The 25,759-nt window shown below is 34.8% G+C and overlaps 1 protein-coding gene across 1 annotated transcript in view; it reads left to right on the forward strand.

Moving 5' to 3' along the window:
• The window catches only part of Stk3 (serine/threonine kinase 3), a 315,784-nt gene that overhangs the window by 232,736 nt on the left and 57,289 nt on the right, over positions 1 to 25,759 (forward strand). Inside the window, 3 exon segments of the mRNA XM_047563286.1 lie at positions 13,474 to 13,551; positions 13,554 to 13,598; positions 13,601 to 13,647. Of these exon segments, the coding sequence (XP_047419242.1) occupies positions 13,474 to 13,551; positions 13,554 to 13,598; positions 13,601 to 13,647 (170 nt within the window).

Here is a 25,759-nt window from a genome sequence, read left to right on the forward strand (position 1 = left end):
TTGGCTAATTCATTCTTAGGCTTAGTTAGGAGACTCCCAATTGACCCAGGTTAGGGATGGGCCCCCTTCCTATATGCTGCCATCTTACCTCATGCTTTTATAGTACCCATCACACTGTATTGTAAGTTCCTGCTTCAGTGTGGTTATCTGTTTTTTTCCACTTTATTTCAGTATCTAATAAAATACTTAGCACATTTATAAGTTCATTAAAGAGTTTCTGAACAAATAATGTGGCATAGTGAAAAGAAAATGGAATCTGAAGTCAGACCACTTACTATGTATTAGTTAATCTTTACTGAGTTTTAGTGATGTATATCTGTGTATGTGTGCATGTGTGTATGAATTTATGTAAATACATAAAGCACCTAGCAGAAAGCATTAAATATAGCAGGTAGTCAATAAAGATTCATCTCCCATCTACTCATCCTGTCAGTTTATCCTCATAACAACTTAGGAAGCTGGAGCATCTGGAGCTGTGAACTTTGCCCAGCCCTGCTTCCCCAAGCAGTGATAAAGGCCTGATTTTCTTGGGCCCAGAGCCATTGAACAGCTCCATTTTCTCTTCCCATAGCAGTTCTTGCTCCCACCTCTCCCTGCTTCCTCCTATACCTTGTTCCATTCCTTTTAGCCAGAAAGAATCTGTAGAGAACAATGATCTACAAAATGAACTGAGTAGCACAAGATGAATAAGAGGGATTTGAAATGTGACAAGACAAGGGAATGGTCAGGGAGTGATCAGCTGACCTGGCATCTCCTGACTGGAAGTATATTTGATGAAGTATATTGAGATAAATTGAGACGAGAGAATATTCCACTGTTTGTAAAATTCAACATCTTTTTGAACAGATGGGAAAAGTACCATGAAAGCTTGAAAGAGTACAATAAGTTACTTTTTTGTGGAAAGGGGAAAAATGAATTTCTCAACTTACAGCTATCATTGAGGGCCTACTTTGGGCCAAGCATTGTGCTTAGGACTTTATATACATTGTCTCATGTATTCCTCACAAAGATCCTGTTAAATAGCATTTTATCACCATTTACCACTAATGAAATGGAAATTTGATAATGTTGAGTAACTTATTCAAGATTTCTTAGCAAGTCAGTGATGGAACCAGCATATAGACTCAGATTTGACATTAAAATCACATAACTAGTCAGGGGCTGGTGAGCTGGATGTCCCTCTTGGGGAGGATTCTGGAACATCTGTGAGTCTTTTAGGAGAGATCAGGATCATTATAAATTAGCATAGGTTCCCAAGAACAAATCATGCCAGAATAACATAATGTCCTTTTTTTGACATCATTGCTACACTACTAGGTGAGAGAAAATTCAGGGTATAGGTGCTGGGTCTCAGGACACTGGAAAAGTCTTTGACAAGTCTTTAATGATATCTTTTAGTAACATTATATAGCTTGACCCAGTTGTTAACACCCAAATGTACATTTATCAGTCAGAGGGTTTTTTTTTTTTTTTAAGAGGATATAGAAATTCCTATAGGTATTTTAAACATAATGAGATTTAAGTTAGAGCTATATTTGTTAACAAAATCAGTGGAAGGGGCTGAAGGAAAAGATTGTATTAGGTTCCAGGACCGACCTCCACAAAATCACAAAAGTGAGCTTGTGTGGAGCTGCTATGATTGACACAATCGGGAATTGCAATCCAAAGGCTGTCCTCGGTACTTAGTGAGTTGAGTAATACAGATTGAAATTAACCCTATTGCAACTCAGTGATTAGAAAGCTACCAGTGCTACTTTTGCCCTCTTCAGCACTTGTGAAACTGGTGACTAGATGCTGGAATGCTGCTGTAAAAACCTCCAGGTCCCTTTGACTGCTTACCAGAAGGAAATAACTGAAAAAACCTGGCCTCTGCTTATTTGGTAACTTTCCTGTATTTACTCAGAACTGTAAATTGCAAGGAATTCTAGGAAATGTAGTGTTTGTTTAGCTTTCCAACCTGTGTAATATGAAGGCTGACCAAAGGTAGGTGTCATTGGTTGCTAAATTTCTGTTAAACATACAATTAAATAATAAGTTGTTTTCAGGGAGAAAGTTTGTCATTGTGTGCCACAGAGCCTAAGCCTCAATGCTGGCTAACTGAACATTTTTTATAGAAACTGGGATGAAGCTCTAGAATGAAGTCCATCAGAATTGCAAATGTCATGAAGTGAGGCAAAATAAAAATACATTCTAAGATAGAATCAGATTCTTAAAAGATTTTCATGAGCTGAAGCAGTGGACTTGATTTACAAGATGAACTCTATTCTTGGATACAAATCACTAACCTCAGAACGTATATCATAGCAGTTGCCCTTTAGAGATGCTAGTTTTGCAGGCCAGAGCAGGGCCTGGCATCTCTGTTTAAAACCCTAATTAAACAAACAGCAACAAAACTCTACAAGTGCCTCTGAGGTGCAACTAGGACTGATAACCACTTCTTGGAACAAGGAAATAACACCTACTTTGTAATCTCTGGACCAGAACTCAAGTTACATTTAGAACCTACCTAGAGTATTTAATAATGATGGAGATACCCTGGAGCACACTGAGCAAAGAGGGACCTTGATAGTGAAGTAATACATTTTGTGTTAAGAACAGGTAGAGTCTGGTGTTGTGGCTCATGCCTATGATCCCAGCAACTCAGGAGGCTGAGACAGAGCAAAAGTTCAAGGCCAGCCTCAGAAACTTAGCAGTGTCTTAAGCAACTTAGTGAGACTGTCTCAAAAATAAAAGACAAGAGCTAGGGATGTAGCTCAGTGGTAGAAGGCTCTTGGGTTTGAGTTCAATCCCCGGTACCTGCCCCGCCCCCAGAAAAAAGAAAGAAAAAAAAAAAAAGAAACACTTGGTAAAATTTAGGCTTTCTATTCTTCACTTACATTAACTTTTCATAACTTTTTATCAGTTATTGCTAGGTTAAGAAATTTTAATTGGATACACATTTTAAAATTTCTTTTTCATACCTATAATGTATAGGGATTTACAGAGTGCATCACAGTTGCCAGGTATGGTGGCACATACCTATAATCCCAGTGACTTAAGAGGCTGAGGCAGGAGGATTATAGTTTTGAGACCAGCCTGGGTAACTTAGTCGCTGTCTCAGATAAAATGAAAAGTTGAACTGGGGCTGTAGCTTGATGGTAGAATCTTGCCTAGTGTGTATAAAGCTATGGTTTTAAATTTTAGCACCACAAAAAATAAAAACCAAAAAAAATCAGTTTATTTTGGTTAGTATTTATATAGACAGTTTCACTTAATTAGTGAAAGAGAGGAAATGGGATTCTCCTTTATATATTTAGGAATTTATTCTGGAAAGAGGTAATAGATTGATTTCAAAATGTTTAGGAGAGACACCAAGAAGGGAAGACTGACCATTAAATATTGCTGCTCCCTAGTTTGCTTTATATCTCTAGTCAGAATCGTTAAGTCCAACGCAGTTTGCCCTGGGCATCCACTTCTAAGTTTGATTCTTTGCTTAGTCAGTCTTTTCTGTGGTACTGGGATTGAACTCAGGGCCTGTGCTTGCGAGGCAAGCCCTCTATCTACCAGCTGAGCTATCTTCCCAGACCTTAGTCAGTCTTTTTTTTTTTTTTTTCTCTCTCCCAGTTCCGGTTTGCATCCTTTCCTTTTTTCCTTCTAAAACCCATTTCAGGAAAGGATTAGATACATAGGTATAATGTATGAAATCCTCATGAAATACTTTTTTTGCCCCATAACTGCAAAGGCTTGAATAAATCAGTAAGGATGGAGTGTCCAGGACCAAGAAATAATCAAAAAGGGAAGAAGAGTGTGTAGAAGGGTTATGTTTCTATTTCATTAATCTTGCCAGGACATGGCAGTAAAAGTGACAGTAGTAAACAGGTCCCTCTTAAAACAGGATGCAAATACCTGTAATTTATCTGGGATATTAGAAACACTTTGTTTTTCTCTTCAGAAGTACTAGCTATCTAGCTTCTATGTGGCTACAGTGATTTGGAACTCCTTGGAAGCATGGAACATAGTCTACTTTTCTGTGTTCCCTGTGTCTGTCAGATGGTTAATGAGGTATGACCCAGTTGAGTCCTGTCATTGTATGTCTTTTGGTTGTAGGGTGCCTGGTTTATTACCTCAAAGCACAGGCACGCAAGTAAATATTCTCCCTTTTAAAAATTATTTTTATTAGTTGTTGATGGACCTTTATTTTATTTACTTATTTATATGTGGTGCTGAGACTCAAACCCAGTGCATCACGCCTGCTAGGTAGGGGCTTCCACTCTACCACTGAGCTCTACCACTGAGCCACCATCCCAGCCCCAATCTTAGTTCTTCCTTGTGCATGAAAATCGCTTTCTTACAAAGAACTCTGAAGAAAGAACTTCCATAGACATGGACAGAACATTCTAATGTTTATTACTCACACAGGAAACCATTCCTTTTATTTAACTAAAATCCTGGGCTTCAATTTGTCTGTTTCCTTCTATTTTGCTCTCATTGGAGATGGAAAACAGCTGGTCACTATTTTATGTGTAAGAACCTTTCATATGTACTCAGGTACTTATTTAATTGTTCTTTAGACTTTTCTTTTCCTGACTGGATAATTTCAGGCCCTTTAACCTTTGTGCAAATATTATTTTCTAAGCTCTTAATTTCTTTTTGACTAGCCTCTGGACCTTCTCCTTGTTGTATGTATCCTCCTTTGTTTTAAAACACAATCTGATGAAGTTAGGGGGAAAATTGATGTCAGTAGCTTCCGTATTAACATCCTGGTTTTATATGTATACTCTTTACTCTTGGAAGCAAATTAAAAGACACATTTCCAAGGTCTTTAGTCAGGTGAAATACCTACAACTTAAAATATTTTTGGAAGAAGAAGTTAGGGAATATTCATAAATACCTTTGATGTGGTACATATTATACTAAAATTATACTTGTTTATTTCATTTTTTACACTTGGTATTGTGTCATAATCATTCTAAGAATTAAAAACAAATTTACATTTTGTTAAAGTATTTTTAAATTTCTTTGTATATTAAAATTTTCATTAAGACTTCACTTATTTAGAAAACATGCAGATTGGGAAAGCTAATGAATAATTGTGACTGGATTAGCATATTTGTAAGGTATTGTATTCCACACAATATAATATCCTTGTAAATGTTTTGAAGAATACATGAAGGAAATGAGAAGACATCTTTTTCTTTAAAATTTACAGGCTCAAAGGAATGAGTAGTGGTTATTTTATTACTAATGGGTTTTTATTTCTACAAACAAGGAAGTTGAAGATTTGGGCCAAATTTGAGGAAACTGGGTAATTTTGAAAATACTTTATTATTAGAGTAAAATATATTTTTATAAGCTAGGGTCAAAATTTAACTGCAGCTTGAGAAATTGATGTCAATTTTATGTGATGATTCTGTGTTTAAAAAAAGTATTTGCCATAGCAACCACAATCACATATGACAGTGGTTACTATCTTGAGATTTCCTGCTTCATTCTCCCATGGAAGGACCCAGGATTCCTTTTTTTTTTTTTTTTTTTTCCCTTTCCTTTAAATAAATTGCAAGTTCAAGACATCATCCTTTCTGCCCCACTTCTGTGAATAGGTATCTCCCTGGAGACTCAACTGCACACTGTGGCATGTGTTTCGTATTGTATAGTTAAACATTACTGGACAATTACAGCTGCCCCCTCTCATTAACTTTCAAAACAAACTTGTCTATTCCTCTTTAGAAACTTTTTAAAAATTATTTCTTTACCTTTCTTTGTGTATAACAAAGACATTCTAAATGTTAATACTCGTTTTAAATTAATGGAAAATGTTTAGAGATATAAGCACACATTTGAACAGAAAATTGTGGTATAAGCATATTTTGAATAAAATCATCTTGTTATAAGGTCTTCCAAAAAAATTAATGGTACAGACTGCCTATTGGTTTGATATTTGGACTTTGTTAACATCTCTGTAAGAATGTTTATTTCTAACCTAAGAATGGATAATTTTCCAAACTTTTGAGTGTATAACTACTGAGGCATTTTACCATCAATTTTTAAGTCAGCTGGTAAAACATACTTAAAATTATAAATGTGTCTGAAATGTAGTGATAACTAAACTGTTATGTGGATTTCAATTATATAATAGTGGATTTCAAATTTCAAATCGAGATGTTCCTGTAACAAAGCCTTCATTCCCGCTCCTTCTACTTCTTCCTACATCTTCCACTTGTGAATAGAAATGTACCATTAAGTGCTGAACTTGGCCGCATGTACCAGAAAACCCAAGTAGCAATGGTTTAAATACAAATAGGATTCATTTCTTTTTCACTTAACAAGAATCCAGAAGCAGAGAATTTTGCACTGAGAAAGTGATTTTGTGATGTCATTAAAAAGCCTTTCTGTAATACCATCTTTTGGGTGTTACTCTCATCCTTCTGCTTACAGAATAATGCTTATTCTCCAGATTGCATTCCAGGTAGGAGGGAAAAGCAAGAACAGAAGGGGTGGTGGCCTCAATCAAGAAAACAGAACTTTCATAGAGGACTATTTTATGTATCATTGACCACAATTAATTTATATGGTCACTCTACCCATAATAGAGGCACTCTTGCTTTGGAATAAGGGATTATAGATATTAGGTAGGCAACTGTTTGAGAAACTTCAATGCTGATAGTAGCTCATAGAATAGATTAGAAGTTTTCTGATAGGCGAATGTTAGAAGCAGGCTCAGGACTATAGGGATGGGAAAGTAGATTTCTGGAATGAAATTTCCCAATGATTTCATTTTGTTCAGCCTTACAGATTGGTCTGCCTTTGCCCTTTCTGTTGCTACTGTTACCTAGTTTCTGCTTTGCTGACATTTAAAAAAAAATTTTTTTTTTAGTTGTCTGTGGACCTTTTATTTATATGTGGTGATGAGAATTGAACCCAGTGTCTTGAATGTGCTAGGCAAGCGCTCTAGCACTGAGCCACAACCCCAGCCCCACTTTGCTGACTCTTACCAGAACAGAATACTATCTTTCTTTTAGCCTTCTCCCTGTTCTTTCTCTTAAGGAAATACCTCCTGAGCCCATCTTACTTTTTTTTTGTGAAAGTTTTTATAAAAGATAAAAAGTTTTTCCCACTTTATTCTCCATAATAGAAATAAATAAATAAATTTTGAGATTTTATTTTTCTCCTCCTTTCCAGTATATACTACTGCTTTTAATGTATAGGTCATACTAGAGTAGCTGCTTTATGTTAGTTTCTGGTGGGAAAAAGTTAGTCTTCTATTTATTCCTAAAATGCTATGGGTGTATTTTCTCTGATTCAAAGATCTGAATTAAGAGTCACTGGTTTATCAAAATACCCCTGACTCTTTCATTATGGTGCCAGGGTATTGGTAAAGACTCTGGATGAAGAATTTCCCTAACTTTGACTTGAAGAGAGAACAAAGAGACCGTAACTAGAATCTTTGCAGTGAAGCAAGTGGTGGGTAGAAAGGAAAACAGTAAGAGCAATGAGGTCCTGGCCCTGTGTAGGGAGAATAGGAAGATTTGGGGAGGGACATGGGTCATGGAGTACTGTTTTCTTCGATGCTTAGAAGTGCCATTTGTATGTGTCTGTGTGTGTTGGTTTACCAAAGCCGTTGAAGTTATTTTTTAAAGAACACTATTTAAAAATACACTTCAATGAAACATTTCTATACCTTTGTCAGTTGATAATGGCAATCTTCGTGGGTTCTTAATCTTCCAATGTAGTTTCCCCCCAAATCCCATTTCCCTTTCTTCTGATTTTTACTTTCCTATATAAGCATTAATAACCCTTAATATACTGAAAAATTCAAGTTTGAAGATGTCTTTATGTGTTTTAAACCATTTTAGACTTTCTGATGCAAATCAGAATTTAGAACTAAAATGTAATTCCATTACAGAATTACTCTTCTTGAACTGGGTGTGTAGCTCAGTTTATTTGTGCATAGCATGCATGATGCCCTAGGTTTGATCCCCAGTTCAACCAAAAAAATTACTCATCTCTTAAGAAAGAGCATGTTTGCAAGCATGCAAAATAGAAAAAGAATATTGAGCAAAGGATTCCTTTATGGGATATCTCCTTATCCCATGCCCTACTCTGTGACCTTGATTTTCTCAAATATTTTGTAGGAAGTTTGTTAAGTTTAGCCATACTTCAATGTACTTTCCCCCTTATTCTCATAAAATGGGGCAGAGGTGGAGAATAATCAAGGTTAAATTTCTAACCACTATTTTGGAATAAGAGGTTGCCATAGGAACAAAATTTTGATTCTGGAGATAGAGAAGTATGTCTAGTTAATGATGAGACCCAGAGACAAATCAAGGATACTTAAAATCTTTTGAAAATGTTAATGGAATATTTGTGTCCTGTCCAAATGTCAGTCATACAATCTTGTCAAATTAACTATCTTCCCTCCCTCTGTTTCTTCTGGGATTTCGGGAAACAAAGTTGAAGTTGAACACCATAAAAACAAAATCTTGACTTTTAACATGTTTATTGATCATTGAAATAGAATACCTGCCTTGTGCAAATATGCCTGAGATATATATTTCCATTGTTAACTAATATGTTAACATATTAGTAAAATCTTTTCTGACCAGTGATTTAAAGGCAGTTTTAGCTATTATCTTGATGAACTGTACAAAAGGAGCTTTTATTTGTTTGGTTGGTTAGGTTTTTAAATTTTATTCTGTGTATTTTTGTATGTGAAATATGAAGATGCTCTAAGTTCAGAGGGTTTGCCTCAAATACTGTTACTTTATACTATTCTAATTTTGAATACCTCAGTATATTTTCAGTGGGTATGATTTGAGTTCTGTATATTTTATCAAACTTATTTTCAAGCAGTTTAACACCTGAAATTATAAAATGGGTACTTAGACAAAGAGTTGTATTGAGAATCAGCTTCTGTTTTTCTACTAATATATGCACATTATGAATATCATAGTTTTCCTGATTCTACTGGGACAATTTTTCTAGTTATAATAATGTCTGAAGTACATTATCACAATACACTTGATAGTGATGAAAGACCAGTAGCCTCCACCAATTAAAAATTGTTGATGAAAAAACACATAGCATCTCATAGCTCCTCTCCAGGTATATAGAGATTGAACCTCTGGGCAGATAGAAACACTTGTTTATCGTCAGAATTATCTGTGAAATTATTCAGGCAAAGGGTTTAGGTTCCTGTACTAGGGATCTTACAGTTTAATGAAAAGTTAAGACAGAAACACATTTAAAAGATATAATTCAGACTTTGAAAAAAAATAAAAATAAGCATATTACTGAAAGTTATATTCCTCACATATCTTGATTCATGATTCACTTGATCAGAGTTTAAGCTCAACCATCAAAAGACCCACAAGAACATATAATGGGGGGTGGGAGGGGCTAGCATTAGGTTTAGGGTTAGGTTTAGAGTTAGGCTAAGGACAGTGGCAAGAATGAAGGAAAGAAGGACTGTGTAGAGGGAAAAGAGGGGTGGGAGGGGTGGGGGCAGGGGAAAAGTAAAATAAACATCATTACCCTATGTAAATGTAAAAAAAAAAAAAAAAAAAAAAAAAAGACCCACAAGAAAATGTAAAAGGCTTCTGTGTAGGTATTAAATTAAGATCACTTGTAAATAATATCTGTACATATATAGAAAAAGACTTAGTTACTTAAATTGATAGTTAATTTAAAACCACAGTCAACCATGTGTCTAGGGTATATTGGTATACCCATCATTACAACAGCTTGATTCCCAATAACTAAAAGATGGGAGCAACCCAATGTCCATTGACAGATGAATGGATAAACAAAATGTGGTGTAATATATACAATGGAATATTAGCCTTGAAAAGTAAGGAAATTCTGACACAATACAATATGAATCAACATTCAGGACATGCTAAGTGAAATAAAGCAATCATAAAAAGGGGAAATACTGTAATGATTCCACTAATAGAGGTAGAAAGAAGTGGAATTCATAAAAAAGAAATAAAATGGTGGTTGACCAGGGGCTAGGAGAGGGAAAATGGGGAACTTTTGTTTAATGGGTACAGAATTTTAATTTTGCAAGATGCATTGTGGAGGTCAGTCCCTAAGTAATATGTAATACTACTGAATCATACACTTAAAAATGGCTAAATGTTATGTATGTATATTTTAGCACAATAAAAGTGGAAAAATGTCTTCACCATTTTAAGCATACAGTTCAGTAGTATTAAATACATCATATTGTGCAGTCACCACCACTATTCATATCCATTCCTTCTTTTTTTTTGGTTGCGGGAGTGGGAGGGATTCAATCCAGGGCCTCATGGGTGCCAGGCAAGCACTCTTACCATGAGCTATATCCCCTCCCTTTTTATTTTTGGATTTGTGGTGGAGTCTTGCTAAATTGCCAGATATTGACCTCCAAACTTGAGATCCTCCTGTCTCAGCCTCCCAAGTAGCTGGGATTGCAGAGATGCACCACTATATCCAGCTATTCTTTTCACTTTCTAGAATTAGAACTGAAACTCTGTACCTGTTAAATTTTAACTCCTCCCATTTTCTGTTCTCTCTGACTTCTTGCTATCTGAGATTTTGACTACTCTAACTACCTCACACAAATGGAATCATGCAATATTTGTCTCTTTGTGACTGGCATTCTGTTAGCCAAGTCTTATCCTTGTCGTAGCATGTGTCAGAGTTTCCTTACTTATATTTTGCTTATCCATTTTGTCAGTAAACTATTGGGTAGCTTCCATGTTTAGTTCTTGTGAATAATGCTATAGAGAACCTGGATATACAAATACCTCTATTATTTCTTCATGACCCTTTTTAAAAATCTTTTGGGTATATAACCAAATGTAAGGTGGTACATTTTGTGTTATGTGATTTTTTTTTTCCCACAGTTTATAAAAGAAAAACACCTACTCTATGAAGACAATAAAAACTTGGTTTGGTTGGGGAAATCATGTCATTTTTAGGCAATGAAATTTTTTTTTAATTAATAAATGCCATCAGTACCACTTTCTCTTGTGTCCTCACCTAAGCATACTCACCTACACTCCAATTCTGCCAAATAGCCCACACAGAAATCTAAGAACCAGGGAAAGGAAAGAGCTGAAGGGATACTTGCCTGACAATTCCATTCTTCTCATCCCACTCTATTTTGTTATTGTTGATGTTGAAGAATTGTAGATCCTTGCATTTACCACAAAAAATAGGCATCAATTCCAATTCATTCATATTCCTAAAAAACTAAAAGATTTGGGCATTCTTTGGACCAAATGACCTTCTGTCTATCCTCAGCCAACAGTGTTACTTAGTTGTAATAGTAGTACTCATAGTAGTTTCAACCTACCTGGTACGATTGCAAAATGCATTCTAGATTAGCTGGATCACTATTATGAATATTATGTTTCAATTTATAGGAACATTGCAAGACAAAAGTGTCCCCCAGAGGCAAGTAAACAAGATGGTGATGAGTCTGAAAAACATACATAAGAAGAACTGGACTGTTTCATCTGAAAAACAGATAGCCAAGACAGGAGCCATATCTCTGTCTTCATATATTTGAAAGACAAAAATTGTAAAAGAGGATTTGGAGCATGAGTGTAAATTACAGGAGAGATGACTTAATGTCCTATATTCCCTCATGAAGTTTTTAGAAGGTAGCTTGCTTTCTTTTCTGGAAAATTGGGTGGGAAATGCCTTTCTTGGTGATCCCTAACAATTCATTTGGAGCCCTAGAGCTTTAAAGAATTTAATTTGGAAACTACTGATCAGACCTTAACTGCCAGATTAAAAATCTAGTTATTCTAGATGCTTACTTTCCTCTTTAATTCTCAGTATAAAAAATAGGGACTGATTGAAAGATTCTAAGCAGAATGACCATGGTTTGATTTGTATTGAAAAATGTCACTATATTGACAGTTTAAATCAAAACTGAAGTACTGGAAGCATGGAGACTAGTTTTGGAGGCTGCTACAGTGCCCTTGGCAAGAAATCATTAGAAACTAAACTAGATGATAGCATGATGTATACAGAAAAAGGGTTATTTAAACTCAGTCGAATAGTAGAATTAAAAACACCTAATGATCATTTTGGTATTGTGTCAGGTGGGTTCTTCATCTCACATATTTGAAGAATGAAATCCACAGGCACAAGGGTAAGAGCAAAGTAACAGTATTTATTAGAGTAATAGAAAGAGAGCAGAGCTCCTGAAAAGAGAGGGTTCTCAAGAGAGGGACACCAGTGGGTTTCTGTTATCTAGGGGTTTTTAAAGCTATATCTGATGACCTAGCACAGGTGATTGGTGGGGTGAGGGATGCTTGCATGGACCAATCAAGCTCTTCAAGCTCTGAGCTTATGCACCAATCAGAAATGTGTAATTTCAATCCCTTATTTACAAAATTGAGAGGATAAGTTCAACCTTATGGTTTGGCATATCTGTTCAGGAGAGGAAGTGCTTTGAGTAAGGGGAAATCTGGTGGTTAGCATTTGCTAGCAGTAGGGGTTAGAGGTAGCTAAGGAAGAACTCTTGTGATTGAAGCTGTTAGGAACAGTAAGAGAATGTTCTAGCTAAGAAAGGAGTGTTGGGGGCTGAAACTTTCATGGATAGTGACAGAATGTTCCTCAGGCACAGTGTCTCCTCCTAGGATGGCATGGTCTCATTTCCTATTTCCTTTCTTTAGAGGCCCTTTGTCCTAACTGTCTGAAGGTATAGGGTCTACTTTCTTGCCTCAATATGATGAGAAGAGATTCTTTTAGTTAATTCTTAACTTTATTAGTTTGGGGATTCAATAAATAATGTTGACCTTAACCAAGATGGAACATTTGGGGAGGAGCTGCAGGTTTGAGGGAAAGGATCTTGTATTTACTTTGAGAATTGGTGTTTAGTAACTCAAAGTCATGTCAGATTAAATAGTATAACAGCAAGCAGTTATAAAGTTGGATATGGAATTTAGGAGCAAGGTCTGGGCTGGGGAAAATAGCTATGGAAGACATGGATATAAATATGTCAGGCAAAGCCTTGAAAGACCAGAGGAAGGAAAATCAGCTAGTGAGATGATGAGGGAGTAGTGAAATAGACATAAGAGAAACCTTGGGTAAGTTCTTATAATTTCCAACAGCTGAAATTTTGTTAATTTCAATAATAATACAGGCTTAAATATTAAGAAGAACACCAAAAACACTTGGATTTTTAAAGTTTATTTTCTTTGACAAATTCAAAGGCATCTGATGTGATTTTCAATAAAATGATATTCTGCTAGAAGTCTAAAATGTTTCCATACTCTGAGAATATTCTAGATCTGTCTGTTATTAGTTTAATTTTTATTTGGTTTGGATATTTTAAAAATGTGTATTTTATTCTACTTTCATAAATTGATATGTCAGCTTTGATTTTGAGCAGTACAGATTTATTATATGGTTCAATTAAAAAATCACACTTAAATAAAAATCATACTTCTTTATATCTAAGACTTATACCCTCTTTATATTCTTTGTTTACCTAAGGAAATGCAACCTCACCACAAGTACAAAGACCATCTTTCATGGACTACTTTGATAAGCAGGACTTCAAGAATAAGAATCATGAAACTGTAATCAGAACATGCATGAACCCTTCCCTATGCCCAAAAATGTTTTCCTGATAACTGGAAAGTTCCTCAAGATGGAGACTTTGACTTTGTAAGTACATTTTAATTCTTCCACTTATGTTTTCTACATTTGTATTTTATCATCACATTGAGACATATAGTTTATAAATACAAATTATGTATGTGAAATTATGGACTATTAATATTTAACATATAGCCATGTGTATGAGTAGGGAAATGGTGAAATTGTAGTTGCAGAAATATATTTACAGGGAAAAATAATTAATTGCTTATAGTTAAATAATCACGACCTCAAATTTAGAGAAATAAATTCCTTAAAACTAAAATGACATCTATTACAAAAAATATTTTCAATAGTGCAAATATGAGATACTTCTGACTGTAAACTAGTTACCAAAATAAATGATGCAAAGGTATTTATGACATAGACTTTGAAGAATTTGCTTTGACTTTGAAAGTTAACTGAATTAGTTTCTACTTGAGTGATAATTCCACTTGGTTTGTCAGAAATAATAGTCCTGTACTATATGTATCTAGGTCACATATAAACTTCAGTATAAACCTCTTTATTGCCTATTTAGTTACATTTTTTTCTTTATTTCTTTTGCCCCACTCATTATTATTTCTTTTTAAGAATCAAGAAATTAGATACTCTGTTTTAAAGCAACTTTTTGCAGAATTTGAAAGAATAGATTCTCAAAATAAATTATTTAATGAAGTAAAAATTTTTATGAAGTAAATCTTTGTTTTTGCAATTTTAAATAATTTGTTACTTTTGATAGTTTTCTGAAGATTTTTTTCCAAATAAAATTGCAGTTCTTTATATTTATTAAATAAACACATAACTTGTAAGTAAATAAAAATTTTGATACTTGCATATCTTTAAAATTTTTAAGCAATATTAAGCCACTTTCCTAGATACCATGTCACCTAAATGCTTTGGGATTTGGAATATTTTTAAGTTTAAGTACTGTTCTCCTAAATAGTGTGATTATTTGAGTTTTCTAATAACAAGAGGTTAAAATTTAAAATTCCATCCTCAATAAATTTAGTACTAATTACTAACAAATATTAGCAGTGTAAATCACAGGTTGTAATGCCTGTTTGCCATTTTTTTCAATATTGAAGTAAGAAATTAGAAAAAAAATTTGCGTTTGTTTAGTTCTGGTAAGATTTCATTTTAAGTTATCTACTTTTTAAAAAATTTATAAATGATTTAGGATGCTGACATTCAAGCTTTAAAACATTCATGAACATGATGAATAATGTAGAGTACTTAGAATCAAAAACTCTGTCTTGTCTCAGTTGGAATAAATCTTAACAGCCTCTGGGAAGTGGTTTGAAATGAGTGAGCTATAAGTAATGAATAAATTATCATAGTTAAGAAAGAGCACATAAAGTGATTTAATTTTGTTTTTGTTATACTTTGCTACCATTCCAAAACTTAATGACTTAAGATAACTATTTTATTTGCTCACTGTTTTGTGGGATAACAGTTTAGTCAGGTTTAGCTAAGTGATTCTTCTGCTGGTTTCACTTGGGGTTTCTCAAGTGGCTGTAGTTATCTGCCAACTTGACTAAGGCAGCTGTATAGTTTCTCTAAAATGACCTGCTCCTGTTTCTGGCAGTTGTTCTGAGTGTTGGGTATCTCATGTGATCCCACTAGGCAAGCCTGAGGTTTTTATGTGGCAGTAGCAGCCTTCCAAGAGCTTGAAAACAGAAATTGCAAGTTTTCTTGATCTCAGTTTAGAACATACACACTGTCCATTTACAGTAGCATCAAAAAGAATGAAATATTTAGGAATGTTCCTAACCAAGGAGGTAAAAGACTTGTACATTTGAAAACTGCAAAATGTTGCTGAAGAGAGTTAAAGAATACATGGAAAAACATCTCCTATTCATGGAGTGGAAGACTTAATATATTATTAAGATATTAATACCACCCAAAGTGATCTATAGATTCAGTATAATCTTCATCAAAATTCTAGTAACACTTCTGTAAAAGTAGAAAAGTTCATGCTAAAATTGATTTGGGTTTCCACAGTACCCTTTATAGTGAACACAATCTTGGAAAAGAGAACAAAGTTGAAGGTCTTATATTTCCTGATTCCAAAACTTGCTCCAAAGCTACTCTTATGAAAACAGTGTGATATTGGCATAAAAACTAACATGTATACCAGTAGAATAGAATATAGAGCTCAGAACTAAATCCTCGTATCTGTGGTCAAAAGATTTTGACAAGATTACCAAGACCATTTGTATTAGCTTTCTGCCATTCTTAATTAACACCTGAGTAATTAGTATATGAAAATAAAAAGTTTGTTTGGGCTTATAGTTTTAAAGGTTACAGTTCATAATCAGGTAAACCCATTGGTTTTAAACCTCTGGTGGGAGTGTTGCCTGACAGTGGCAGGGAGCAAGTAGCAGAGCAAACTTTTCATCTCATGACCAGGAAGCAAAAGAGAAAAATGAAGGGGCCATGTCTCTTCAGTCCCCTTTATGGGCATGCCCCCAATAACCTAAGAATCTCGCATTAGATCCCACCTCTCAAACAGTCTAACAGTTTCCAGTAGTACCAGCCTTTAATGCATGGGTCTTTGGGTGATATTCAACATCCAAACTATAGCACCATTCAGTGTGTAAAGAACATTTTAAATAAATGGTTCTGGGAAAACTGGATATCCACATGAAAAAAAATGTAGTTCAGTCCTTTCCTTACTTTATATAAAAAAAAATTACTCAAAATGGATCAAAGATCTAAACATAAGAATTATGTTTTTTTAAAGAGTTAATTTTATGTATATTTTACCACAATAAAAAAAAAAAAACATTGGGGCTGAGGCTGTGGCCCAGTGGAAGAGCACTTGCCTAGCATGTGTGAGGCACTCGGTTCATTTTCAGCACCACATATAAATAAATAAAATAAAGATCCATCTACAACTAAAAAAATTTTTTTAAATAAATTCATAAGTACTATCACTGTTGCCGTATTATGTTAGTCCAAATATGTCAGAAAACTAGTCCAGATTCAAGGGATATCGAAATAAATTTCACTTCATTTTGGGAAAAACAGCAGTCACATTTGCAAAGGACCCTAAGAAATGGTGGCAGTTATCTTTGCAAACAATCTACTGAAAGTGTGATAGTTAGAATTCAAGAGAACTTAGAATATTGAATTCAGGAGATGGAAGAACTTTAATGACTTCAATAAGGGCCATTTCAGTACCCCACTTTTAAAATTTTCATATACATGCCAACAGTTTTTGTCATGTAGCCTTCCATTGTCTCTCTTAAATTTATTCTAGTTGTAAGACTTTTTTCCCAGTGGCTAGCACTTTTTTTTTAAGTTTATTTATTTATTTTTTTTTCAGTGCTAAGTTCTAATCCAGAACCTCATGTGTGCTAGGCATGTGCTGTACCACTGAATTATAGCTCCAGCCCAGCCAACTAACTCTTATAAGTAAATTTTTGGTAACATTTTCGGCTTAACATAGATTTTGGAGACCTTTTATCTAGGAATTAAGAATTTTATTAGAAAATGTTAAGCTAATTTAACAAATTACTGTTTTGTGCTTTGGACTGTGCTAAGCAATATGGGTAAAAATAAATTTTATACATATTTATTAAGAAATGTTAAGTTGTGTTTCAGAGTAATAATTTTGATTTGGGATAAAAGGGAATTTAGTAAAGGACGGAGTTGTTTATGAAATTATGTGGTGGGTGACCATTTGTGAGTATTAATAGGTGAATAGCAGAAGCCAGGTGAGGTGGCACACACCTATAATCCCAGCAACTTCGGAGGCTGAGACAGGAGGATCACAAGTTGGAGGCCAGATCAGTAACTTAGCAAGATCCTGTCTCAAAAAATAAAAGAACTGGGGTTGTAGTTCAGTGGTAGAGTGCCCCTGGGTTCAATCCCTAATACCCCGCCCCCCAAAAAAAGAGAGAAGAAAGAGAAAAGGCAGTCATTTCAAAGAATGATTTATAAAATGAAAAGCTTAAAGGGCAGGGATGGAGGGAGAAGTAGAGCTGTATATCTGTAACTATATTTGGGCTAATTGACTAGAGATGGGAAAATCAGGTATGTAGCAAGGCCTTGAAATAAAATAATAATGAAATAGAAAAATGAAAACAGAAATTGATGTAGGAAACATTAAAAAAGATCATTCAACAAAATAGCTGACTTACTAGATTGAAGAGTACTATCAAAGTGAGGAATTAAAGGTAAAAATGTTAAAAACAGGGAAGGAGCCCTTTCAGTAAGAAAGAAATCTGACAGGATTATATGACTGGATCCATTTTTACAGACTAATTACTTTTCTGACTTTACAGGGCAGATAGCCTTGACTGGGGAATGGAGAGTAAGGGAGTGACGAGAACAGTGCTTCCTTCCCCAGCATTTATTACACTGTTGACTGGAACTGTGCTCAGCCCTCTCATCCCTTTGAGGAAGTGTAAATGGGAATAAATAAAGATGAATAAAGGAATGATTGCCAGGAAATTAGTAAAGAATTGCTAAGAGTCATAGTGAGTGTGGCAAAAGACAAGAAAAGTGTGTAAGGAGACAGAAAGAGTAATTGGAGAAGAGGCATAGATGGGCACAGTGTAAGTGATTTGGCAGAATACTTTGCTCACAAAATAGGGAAGTGGACTAAGAGCAAAGGTAGACTTCCACTTGAGATGCCTGCTGTTAATGATACGGAAAATCTGGTCTCAATCACTCTGTCATCTCTTAGATATAGATGTTTAAAAATGTGACTCATCAAAGTGTAAATTGTGCTAAGGTTTTGTTATCTCCTCTCTTCATGATGTATTTTAAAGCTGCCTTCCAGAAGAGAACTGAATTTGTTTGATTTCTATGAATAACACAAGTTGCTTAAAACAAGCTGCAGTTGTTTTGACCATATTTGCAGGACATAGAATGTTTATCCTTCTGCCTTGAGGAAAATAGGTTTCAAGAAAGAATTATGAGAGAGGACACTTCATTGTCTTGAGGCACTCAGGCAGATTACTAAATGGCAAAGCTTATTCATTGAGGCACCTGCTAGACAGATGTGCAGAGTAGGAAGTACTTTTAATCTTAAGCCTGAATGCCATATAATTTGTGTATTTTCTTTTAAGTCATTTTAGCATTTGTCTTTTGGATGTTCTGTGAAGTGTATTTCATCTTATGTTACTGGATGTAATAAGATGATAATATAGTTTATGATGTCACCAATTTGGGGGTTATCATATAAAGATAGGAGGTAAAGTACATTTTGACTAATTGACCTGTGGTAATAATTTTAATTCTACTAAATAATTCTATTTAGACTGTCTATGAAGATTTCCAAAACAAATGTAAAAGGCAAATCTGTTTATTATAGCACTTGTCTAATGTTTCGGTTTTTGTTAGAATTATTTCCAAACAGCCTTAGCATCCAGATTGTTTAGTGTTAAATAGAGCACATGTAGATCTTGTTTTGCAAAAATTACAGTATCATATTTAAATAGATATATTTTGGGTAACATAAAGATTTTGGAATAAGAACAAAAACTTTAAAAGCCATCTGTTAAACCCACTATATTGGTTCCAAATTTTTAAAAAAGAAAGAAATTAGATTGACAATAATTACTAGTGGAGGAATTAGGTAAATCAATCATTTTTGTTTTTGACCCAAACTGAATTGTCAGTTAACATTTCTTGATTACTCTGATTCTTAAATATTTATTCAGTTCATGTTGTTCTTTTGAGCTAAGGCATATAAGAATCTTCTAGGGCAGTGCTGGAGGAAAAAATCTCAATAATTGTAGCAGAGGATAAACAAATCCTCTCCTCTAAGTGTAAACTTGCCTGGAGCTTTTCTAGGTTTTTGCCATCCTACCTCTGATTCCTTAGTTGGTAATTCAGTATGGTTATAGGGAAACAACACAAAATAAGTTATTTCTGCAATATGCAGAAAATAGTAAACTCAGAAAGTGACAGCTCTGTTGCTGGAGCCACGTGGGCCTTTTCAGCATCTCCCCTTGTTCTGGAGAAACATTATCTCATCAGGGTCTTTTCACCTTTCTATGTTGCCAGCAGTAGTGAAAGGGCAATTAAGAGACTTGGAGACAGCAGTGGATTACAGCAGCTCTCAAAAGGCAGCGCTTTAGAAAGCCCTCAACAAGATAGGCCTGTAGAAAGCCTTAAGGAGAACCTAAGCAGCAGCAGTGACCAGTTTCTTTCCCACTCTTACCCACTGGCAGTTTGCTATCATCTACTTTATCTGTTTAAATACAGATGATGTCTTTGTGTTTTAAAGAGATGATGACTAAAAGTTTCTCTTGTAGGGTACTTCTTAGTCAAAGGACTGCTCGTTCTCTTCAGTTCTTGGTTCTGTGGACTGAGGAAACCACTTAATTTGAGTGAAGGTTTTAAGCACATTGTCATCCATTAGCTTTGCATTAATTAAATGTATCGTCAAGCATTTCCAGATGTTTGGGAGAGTATTAGCAAAGTAATGAAAAGATAACTGTGTATGTTTCAGATTTATTTCTTCTAGGGTAAAAAAGAAAACACATAAAAATCTTAAATGTGCCAGTGGATAGCACTGGATAGAGTTTATGATTACAGGTGTACATGTGGCATAAACTCGAGTGTATGTGGCACAGTTGTGCTTTCACTTCTCAGTCATTCCTTGTAGAGCCAACAGGAAATTAAAATTAATGAGAAGCCTGCACTTTGAAATACTTGCAGAATTCTTGACTCTTTCGGTCCTTTGCCAGCTCACGAAATTGTACTGGCAGCCATATCCAACAGATGGTGCAGTGTGTGTACAGTTGTGTCATGTGGTTGTCTAGGTCCATGTAGACTTGTTGTAAGGTTTTGACCATCAGTCTACTGAGATATTTAAGACAGACATACCATTGTTCAGAAAGGAAAGTGACCTGCTTCAAAGACAGTGTTTATATACAAGTTGAAATGAAGGTTAATAGTCATTAAGCAACTAAACTGGATTTAACTGATTCTGTAGTAGTTACAGATAAAAAATTTAGTGACTCTGAATTGCTCCACTGGTTTCTATCTTCAGTAATTCACTTGGGCTACCGAGGTAGCATGAGCATTTTGCTTTCTTATTTCTAGATATGTCATTTAAGGATTCCATAGTTTCTGAAATTTTTATTTATGGTATGACTAGGTAAAGTCTATTGAAACATTAAGCAAATTCTGCTTATTTAGGTAATTCTTACCTTAAGTTAAAACACATATCATTTCCTTTACAATTAAAGTGAGCAGACCTGTACTTATTGGATTAATTAAAATAGAAAGCACAGGTGCAGTATGTGGTTTCTTGTCACCATGTTGGAATTTATTAAGATGTTTAAAGCACATGGCAAAAAGAAAAATGTCTTACAAAAAAAAGAGTTCCAGAAAGTACAAACTTTCCTCACAGTAATTTGTTCTTTTTAAATTGTAATTTATTTAGAAGATTGTGTTGAAAAATTGGCTATTTTACATTTTTAAAAAATGTTGAACTCCAAACATATGTTTTGGCTAATGTTGATGTCTGGGAAGTTATTTTGACTCTGAGGCTTTCTGTTCATAACCTCATTTTGGATGTTTAGTCAGTAAGCTTTGAGGACTGGGAGCGAATGACAACAAAGAAATGTTAACCAATAGTGGAATTTAGGATCAAAGAGTGGGCAATCTAATCTATAATCTTTTAGTTTAAGACTGATGACCCATACTGGTTTACCTCTTGAAATCAATAGATTTCAAATAAGTTGTTATAATTGTTTGAGGCAATTAGTAATGCATTTATCAGGGTGTTTTGATAATGGAATAGTTGGTTTTTATGTCAAACTTGTCATAACTCAGATTTCTTTAAATCTGAAATACTTTTATACTTTCATAATTTAGTCAGCTTTTCAGAATGGACATAGTAATTCATATTAGAAAACTTTCCATAATTGAATCTTTATTTTACTTCCGATGTTTATATTCATGTTTAGAAGTAGATTATTCTTAGAGTCTGTTCATTTATTGATCTGGTTGAGCTAAACTGACACCTTTTTTCATGTCCTTACTTATAGGTTAGCAGCCTTTTCCGTAGTATCCATTCTCTTATTAAATAGAAAGCTTTATTAAGTTGCATTCATGTTGGAAGAATTTCTCTTAGTAACCACTATTTTTAAAATTAGAAACCTAATTTTCTTGATTCAAAATCAAAGTCATCTTGTTTGTAACTTGTCTATCAATAGTGCAAAACATTTTCTCCCCAGAATTATAGACAGATCTTAAGGAGATGAACTAAGGTATATATCATAGCATATAAAAGAGTTTTAGAAAATTATATCTTAATTTCATTGATTTACCTCATAGTTTTAAGAAACTTTTTCCTTATGCATTAAGAAATGACGCATGTTAAAATTTGATATGTAGTATACTTTATATACTGTTAACCCAGCAACTGTAGTTGTAGTACCAAATTGTAATTCCACAGACCTCCATTTTAGTTTAGAACTCTGTATCTTGATATGAGAATGCAAATAAAGCTGCATAATATGCAAAGCTACAAATACATAATACTTAGTACATGAAAACTAATAACTAGCCATGTTCTTGTATTAATGAAATGAGTAGTCAATTGCGGATTATCTTTACTAATAGAGAAGATCTAAAACAGTCATTTTTATATTATTGTAGTCTTACTATTCTTCAGTGAGAAGAAATTTACAGTCTAACTCATTATAACTTCAGTGAGACAAATTCTTGAAATGGCCTTATTTTTGGTTTTAAACATTCAATCATTCTTGTCCTATGAACACTAAAGATTTTCCCTTAGAGTATAAGGCACAATAGAAATATAGTGCAGATAAGTTCTCATTTGGTTTGCAGAAGCCGGTGAATTGCAACTACAGCCTACAAACATCTATTTTCCCATATGCCCTTTATTAGAGAATTTAATCTTCCAGGGAAAAAACTGAGTTAGGAAACTAAATAATCCAAGTTATCCAAGTAGACATCATTTCAGAACAGCTCTTTCAGTATGCTAGAAATTCATGTTTCACTTTTAAGAATTATTTCCTAAGCTGTGTGAAGATTCCTCAAAAAACTGGGGATGGAATCACATGTGACCTAGCTATCCTACTCCTTAGTGTTTCCCAAAAGAACTAAAATTGGCATACTACAGCAACACAGCCCACATCAATGTTGATAGCTAAATATGGGATCAGCTCAGATGCCCATCAATAGATGATGGATTAAGAAATTGTGAGATACACACACACACACACACACACACACACACATACATACATACACATACATACACATACAATGGAGTTCTACTCAGTCATAAAAAAGGAATGAAATTATGACATTTGCTGGTAACTGGATGGAATTGAGAATATCATGCTAAGTGAAATTAGCCAAACTTAGAAACTCAAGTGTTGAATGTTTTCTCTCATATGTGGAAGCTAGAGTAAAATAAAGGAAAGGGGGAGGGCAGGATAGGATAACATGAAGAACCAATCAAATACACATTAATAGATGAACGAAAGGAAGACTAGTAGAGGATGGCAAATGGGAGGGGGAAGGGAGAATGGAAGGGAAGAGGAGTATGGAAAAGGGGGGGAATCTCGAACTGAAATTCGAGTATGAGTTTATTGGGATGAACCCAACTAGTATGTATAAATATAAAACTAATAAAAATAAAAGAATTTACTTCCTATTTGTAGTTACCTATACCTTTTTTCCCTCTTTTTTTAACTATTAGGCTGCCATTAATTTGGGCTACTCTGAAACATTTTGCCATGATTGATGACAGGAAGCTACTGAGCAGAGTAATACTGGATATGATAAAGCAGGGACCTATGCTGCCAAGCTGAGGCATGCTACCAAGCTTGCATGGATTTAATCCTAATCCTTTGGACAGTGAATAGCTGGTACAGAATTGTTACCAAAGGAATACTCATCAAACTTGGTCTTTAGTGTCAAGGTGAAATTTACAGGAATTGAGGCATTGGAGATCTAGGAGAACTGGATTAAAGACCATTTGAAAATTGTCAGAGTGGATTAAGGCAAAGAGAGGCTAGGTTCAAGAAATCATCTGGGTTAGATCATTTAAAAATCACCCACATCTGATAACCAGTTATGTACAGAGAAATAGGGCAAAGGTGGTTTCTGATTTAGAGAATTAGACTGATGATATTGCCTTTGCTTGAAGCAGAGAGTAGAAAAAGTGGAAAGAACAGATTTTATGTGGAGGGCGAGGTAGTAAGTTCTATTGTGGATGTGTTAGGTTTGCAGTTCCTGGACTACATACACATCCACTAGGTGGTTGAAAATATAGAATGAACCTGTGAATTGGGGGAATATTCAGCATAGGAAGAGTACATGAAATACAAATATGTTAACAGTGAATCCCACTAGGATGTATAAGTACAATGCATCATTAAAAATTATATGTGCATAATCTGTATGTATATGCACACACTTTATATATATGAAATGAATCAGAAAGGACCTTGAAGTAAGGAGAAATGGTTGTCAAAAAGGATTTCGAAGGAATTCCAGGTTTAAGGTGGCAGAGCAGGAGCAGTGAGCAGAGGAGACTGGCTTTATCTAGCATTGGGTATATATTCAACCAGCCAAGCTTAAATTAAGTGAAGGCAAATTAACAACTGTCACCTGAGAATTTATCATAGATAAGATATTACTGCTGGTTTGTTTCTTTGGTGGGGAAATATATCAGCCTGTCCTTGAATTAAACAATAGTTTGAGCTGTAAGGTTTTTTGTTAGCAGTTCTTTAAGGATTTTTCCTGGTGCCAGGATATGTAAGTAAATGACATAAACACTTTTAAAACAGTTACAACCTATTAAGTATAGACCTGAAATGACTTCTCTCTCTCTTTCCTTCCTTCCTTCTTTTTTTTTTTTAAACACATCTCCTTTGAAGCATTATCTTTCTAATCTTCTTTTCTGCCCTTAAGTATGACTTCAGACAAATGCTACAGCTTTTGGTCATTTTTGGTCAGCAAAAGTCTGAAGTTAAAAATTTTAATCTCATATTTGATTTAAATCCCACCTGTTTCTTCCCCATTCTGCATCTTAGGGCAAGCCACCTAAGTGACCGTAGGTGGCCTTCTGTTTTAGCTCATGGAGAGGTGGAGGAGGGGGCAGTATAGAAGGATAGAAGAGGCAGGGGTCATCATCTAAAACTAGTTATCTCAGACAGTAGTATTACACTAGCATAATCTGGTTCTAACTGCTGCAGTGTGTCTCTAACGGAGTTGCAGTTTTCATATGGGGGATATGTATGGTTTTCTTGGAGTGATCATTTTCTCTTGGCTCCCTTTATCACTGAACTCTCCTTTAGAAATGAGCAGCTGTATTTCCTTTCCATTCTATCAATTCAACCTCTACCCTTTTTGAGGCAAGGCATTGACACATTTGACCAGAAGCCCTTATTCCCTAATGTCTGGGTTCCTTCACATGAGCCATAGGCATCAATGATGTTCTAGTTCTGGTGTCTCAGAGAGTCAGCAGGGAAAACATGAAGTTCTCCCATTTTCTCGACTATACTATTTCTCTGGCCCTATTGATTCTGCTTTTGTAGGAGGCTTCACCAAGCCTTGCTCCCATCCTCAGAAATCTCTGGACAATAAGTATACAAGTTTCTAGGTAAATATATTTTTCCTACTTCCAAGACTACATCAAGTCATCTAATGGTGTCCATTGGCAGCACCAGAGCAAGTTTGCAGGTTCCCTGTTCAGTAATCAGTCCAGCTAAGAAGTGAAAGACATCTCCCCTTCTTACAAGGAACCACAGTGTCTTTGGTGGAATATCTTAGTGCTCTCCAGCTCAGCTTGAATGAGGAAACTTTCATAAAACACTGCATCCCGATGCTCCTGGTTCACCCTTTCCCTCTTATGTAGGCTAGGGTGATAATTTGAGAGTGGTGGGGTTTATTCTGCAACCTCTTGGTAAACATGAAGTCAGCAATTGACCCATTTGATTGGTGACTTTTTTCAATATAAGGGGTTGCTTATACATCACTATTATCTTTATTGTGAGTCTTAATCTTCAATTCAGGAGCAGCTAAAAACTTCTACTCAGTATTCTTTTATAAGAATAAACAATTACTTAAAATATATTTTAGAGTATTTCATATTTCTGTTTCTATAGAAATATTTAAGTTTTTGTTCTTTCATTTA

This window comes from Sciurus carolinensis, chromosome 1 (genome assembly GCF_902686445.1).
Source record: "Sciurus carolinensis chromosome 1, mSciCar1.2, whole genome shotgun sequence".
Taxonomy (NCBI): Eukaryota; Metazoa; Chordata; class Mammalia; order Rodentia; family Sciuridae; genus Sciurus; species Sciurus carolinensis.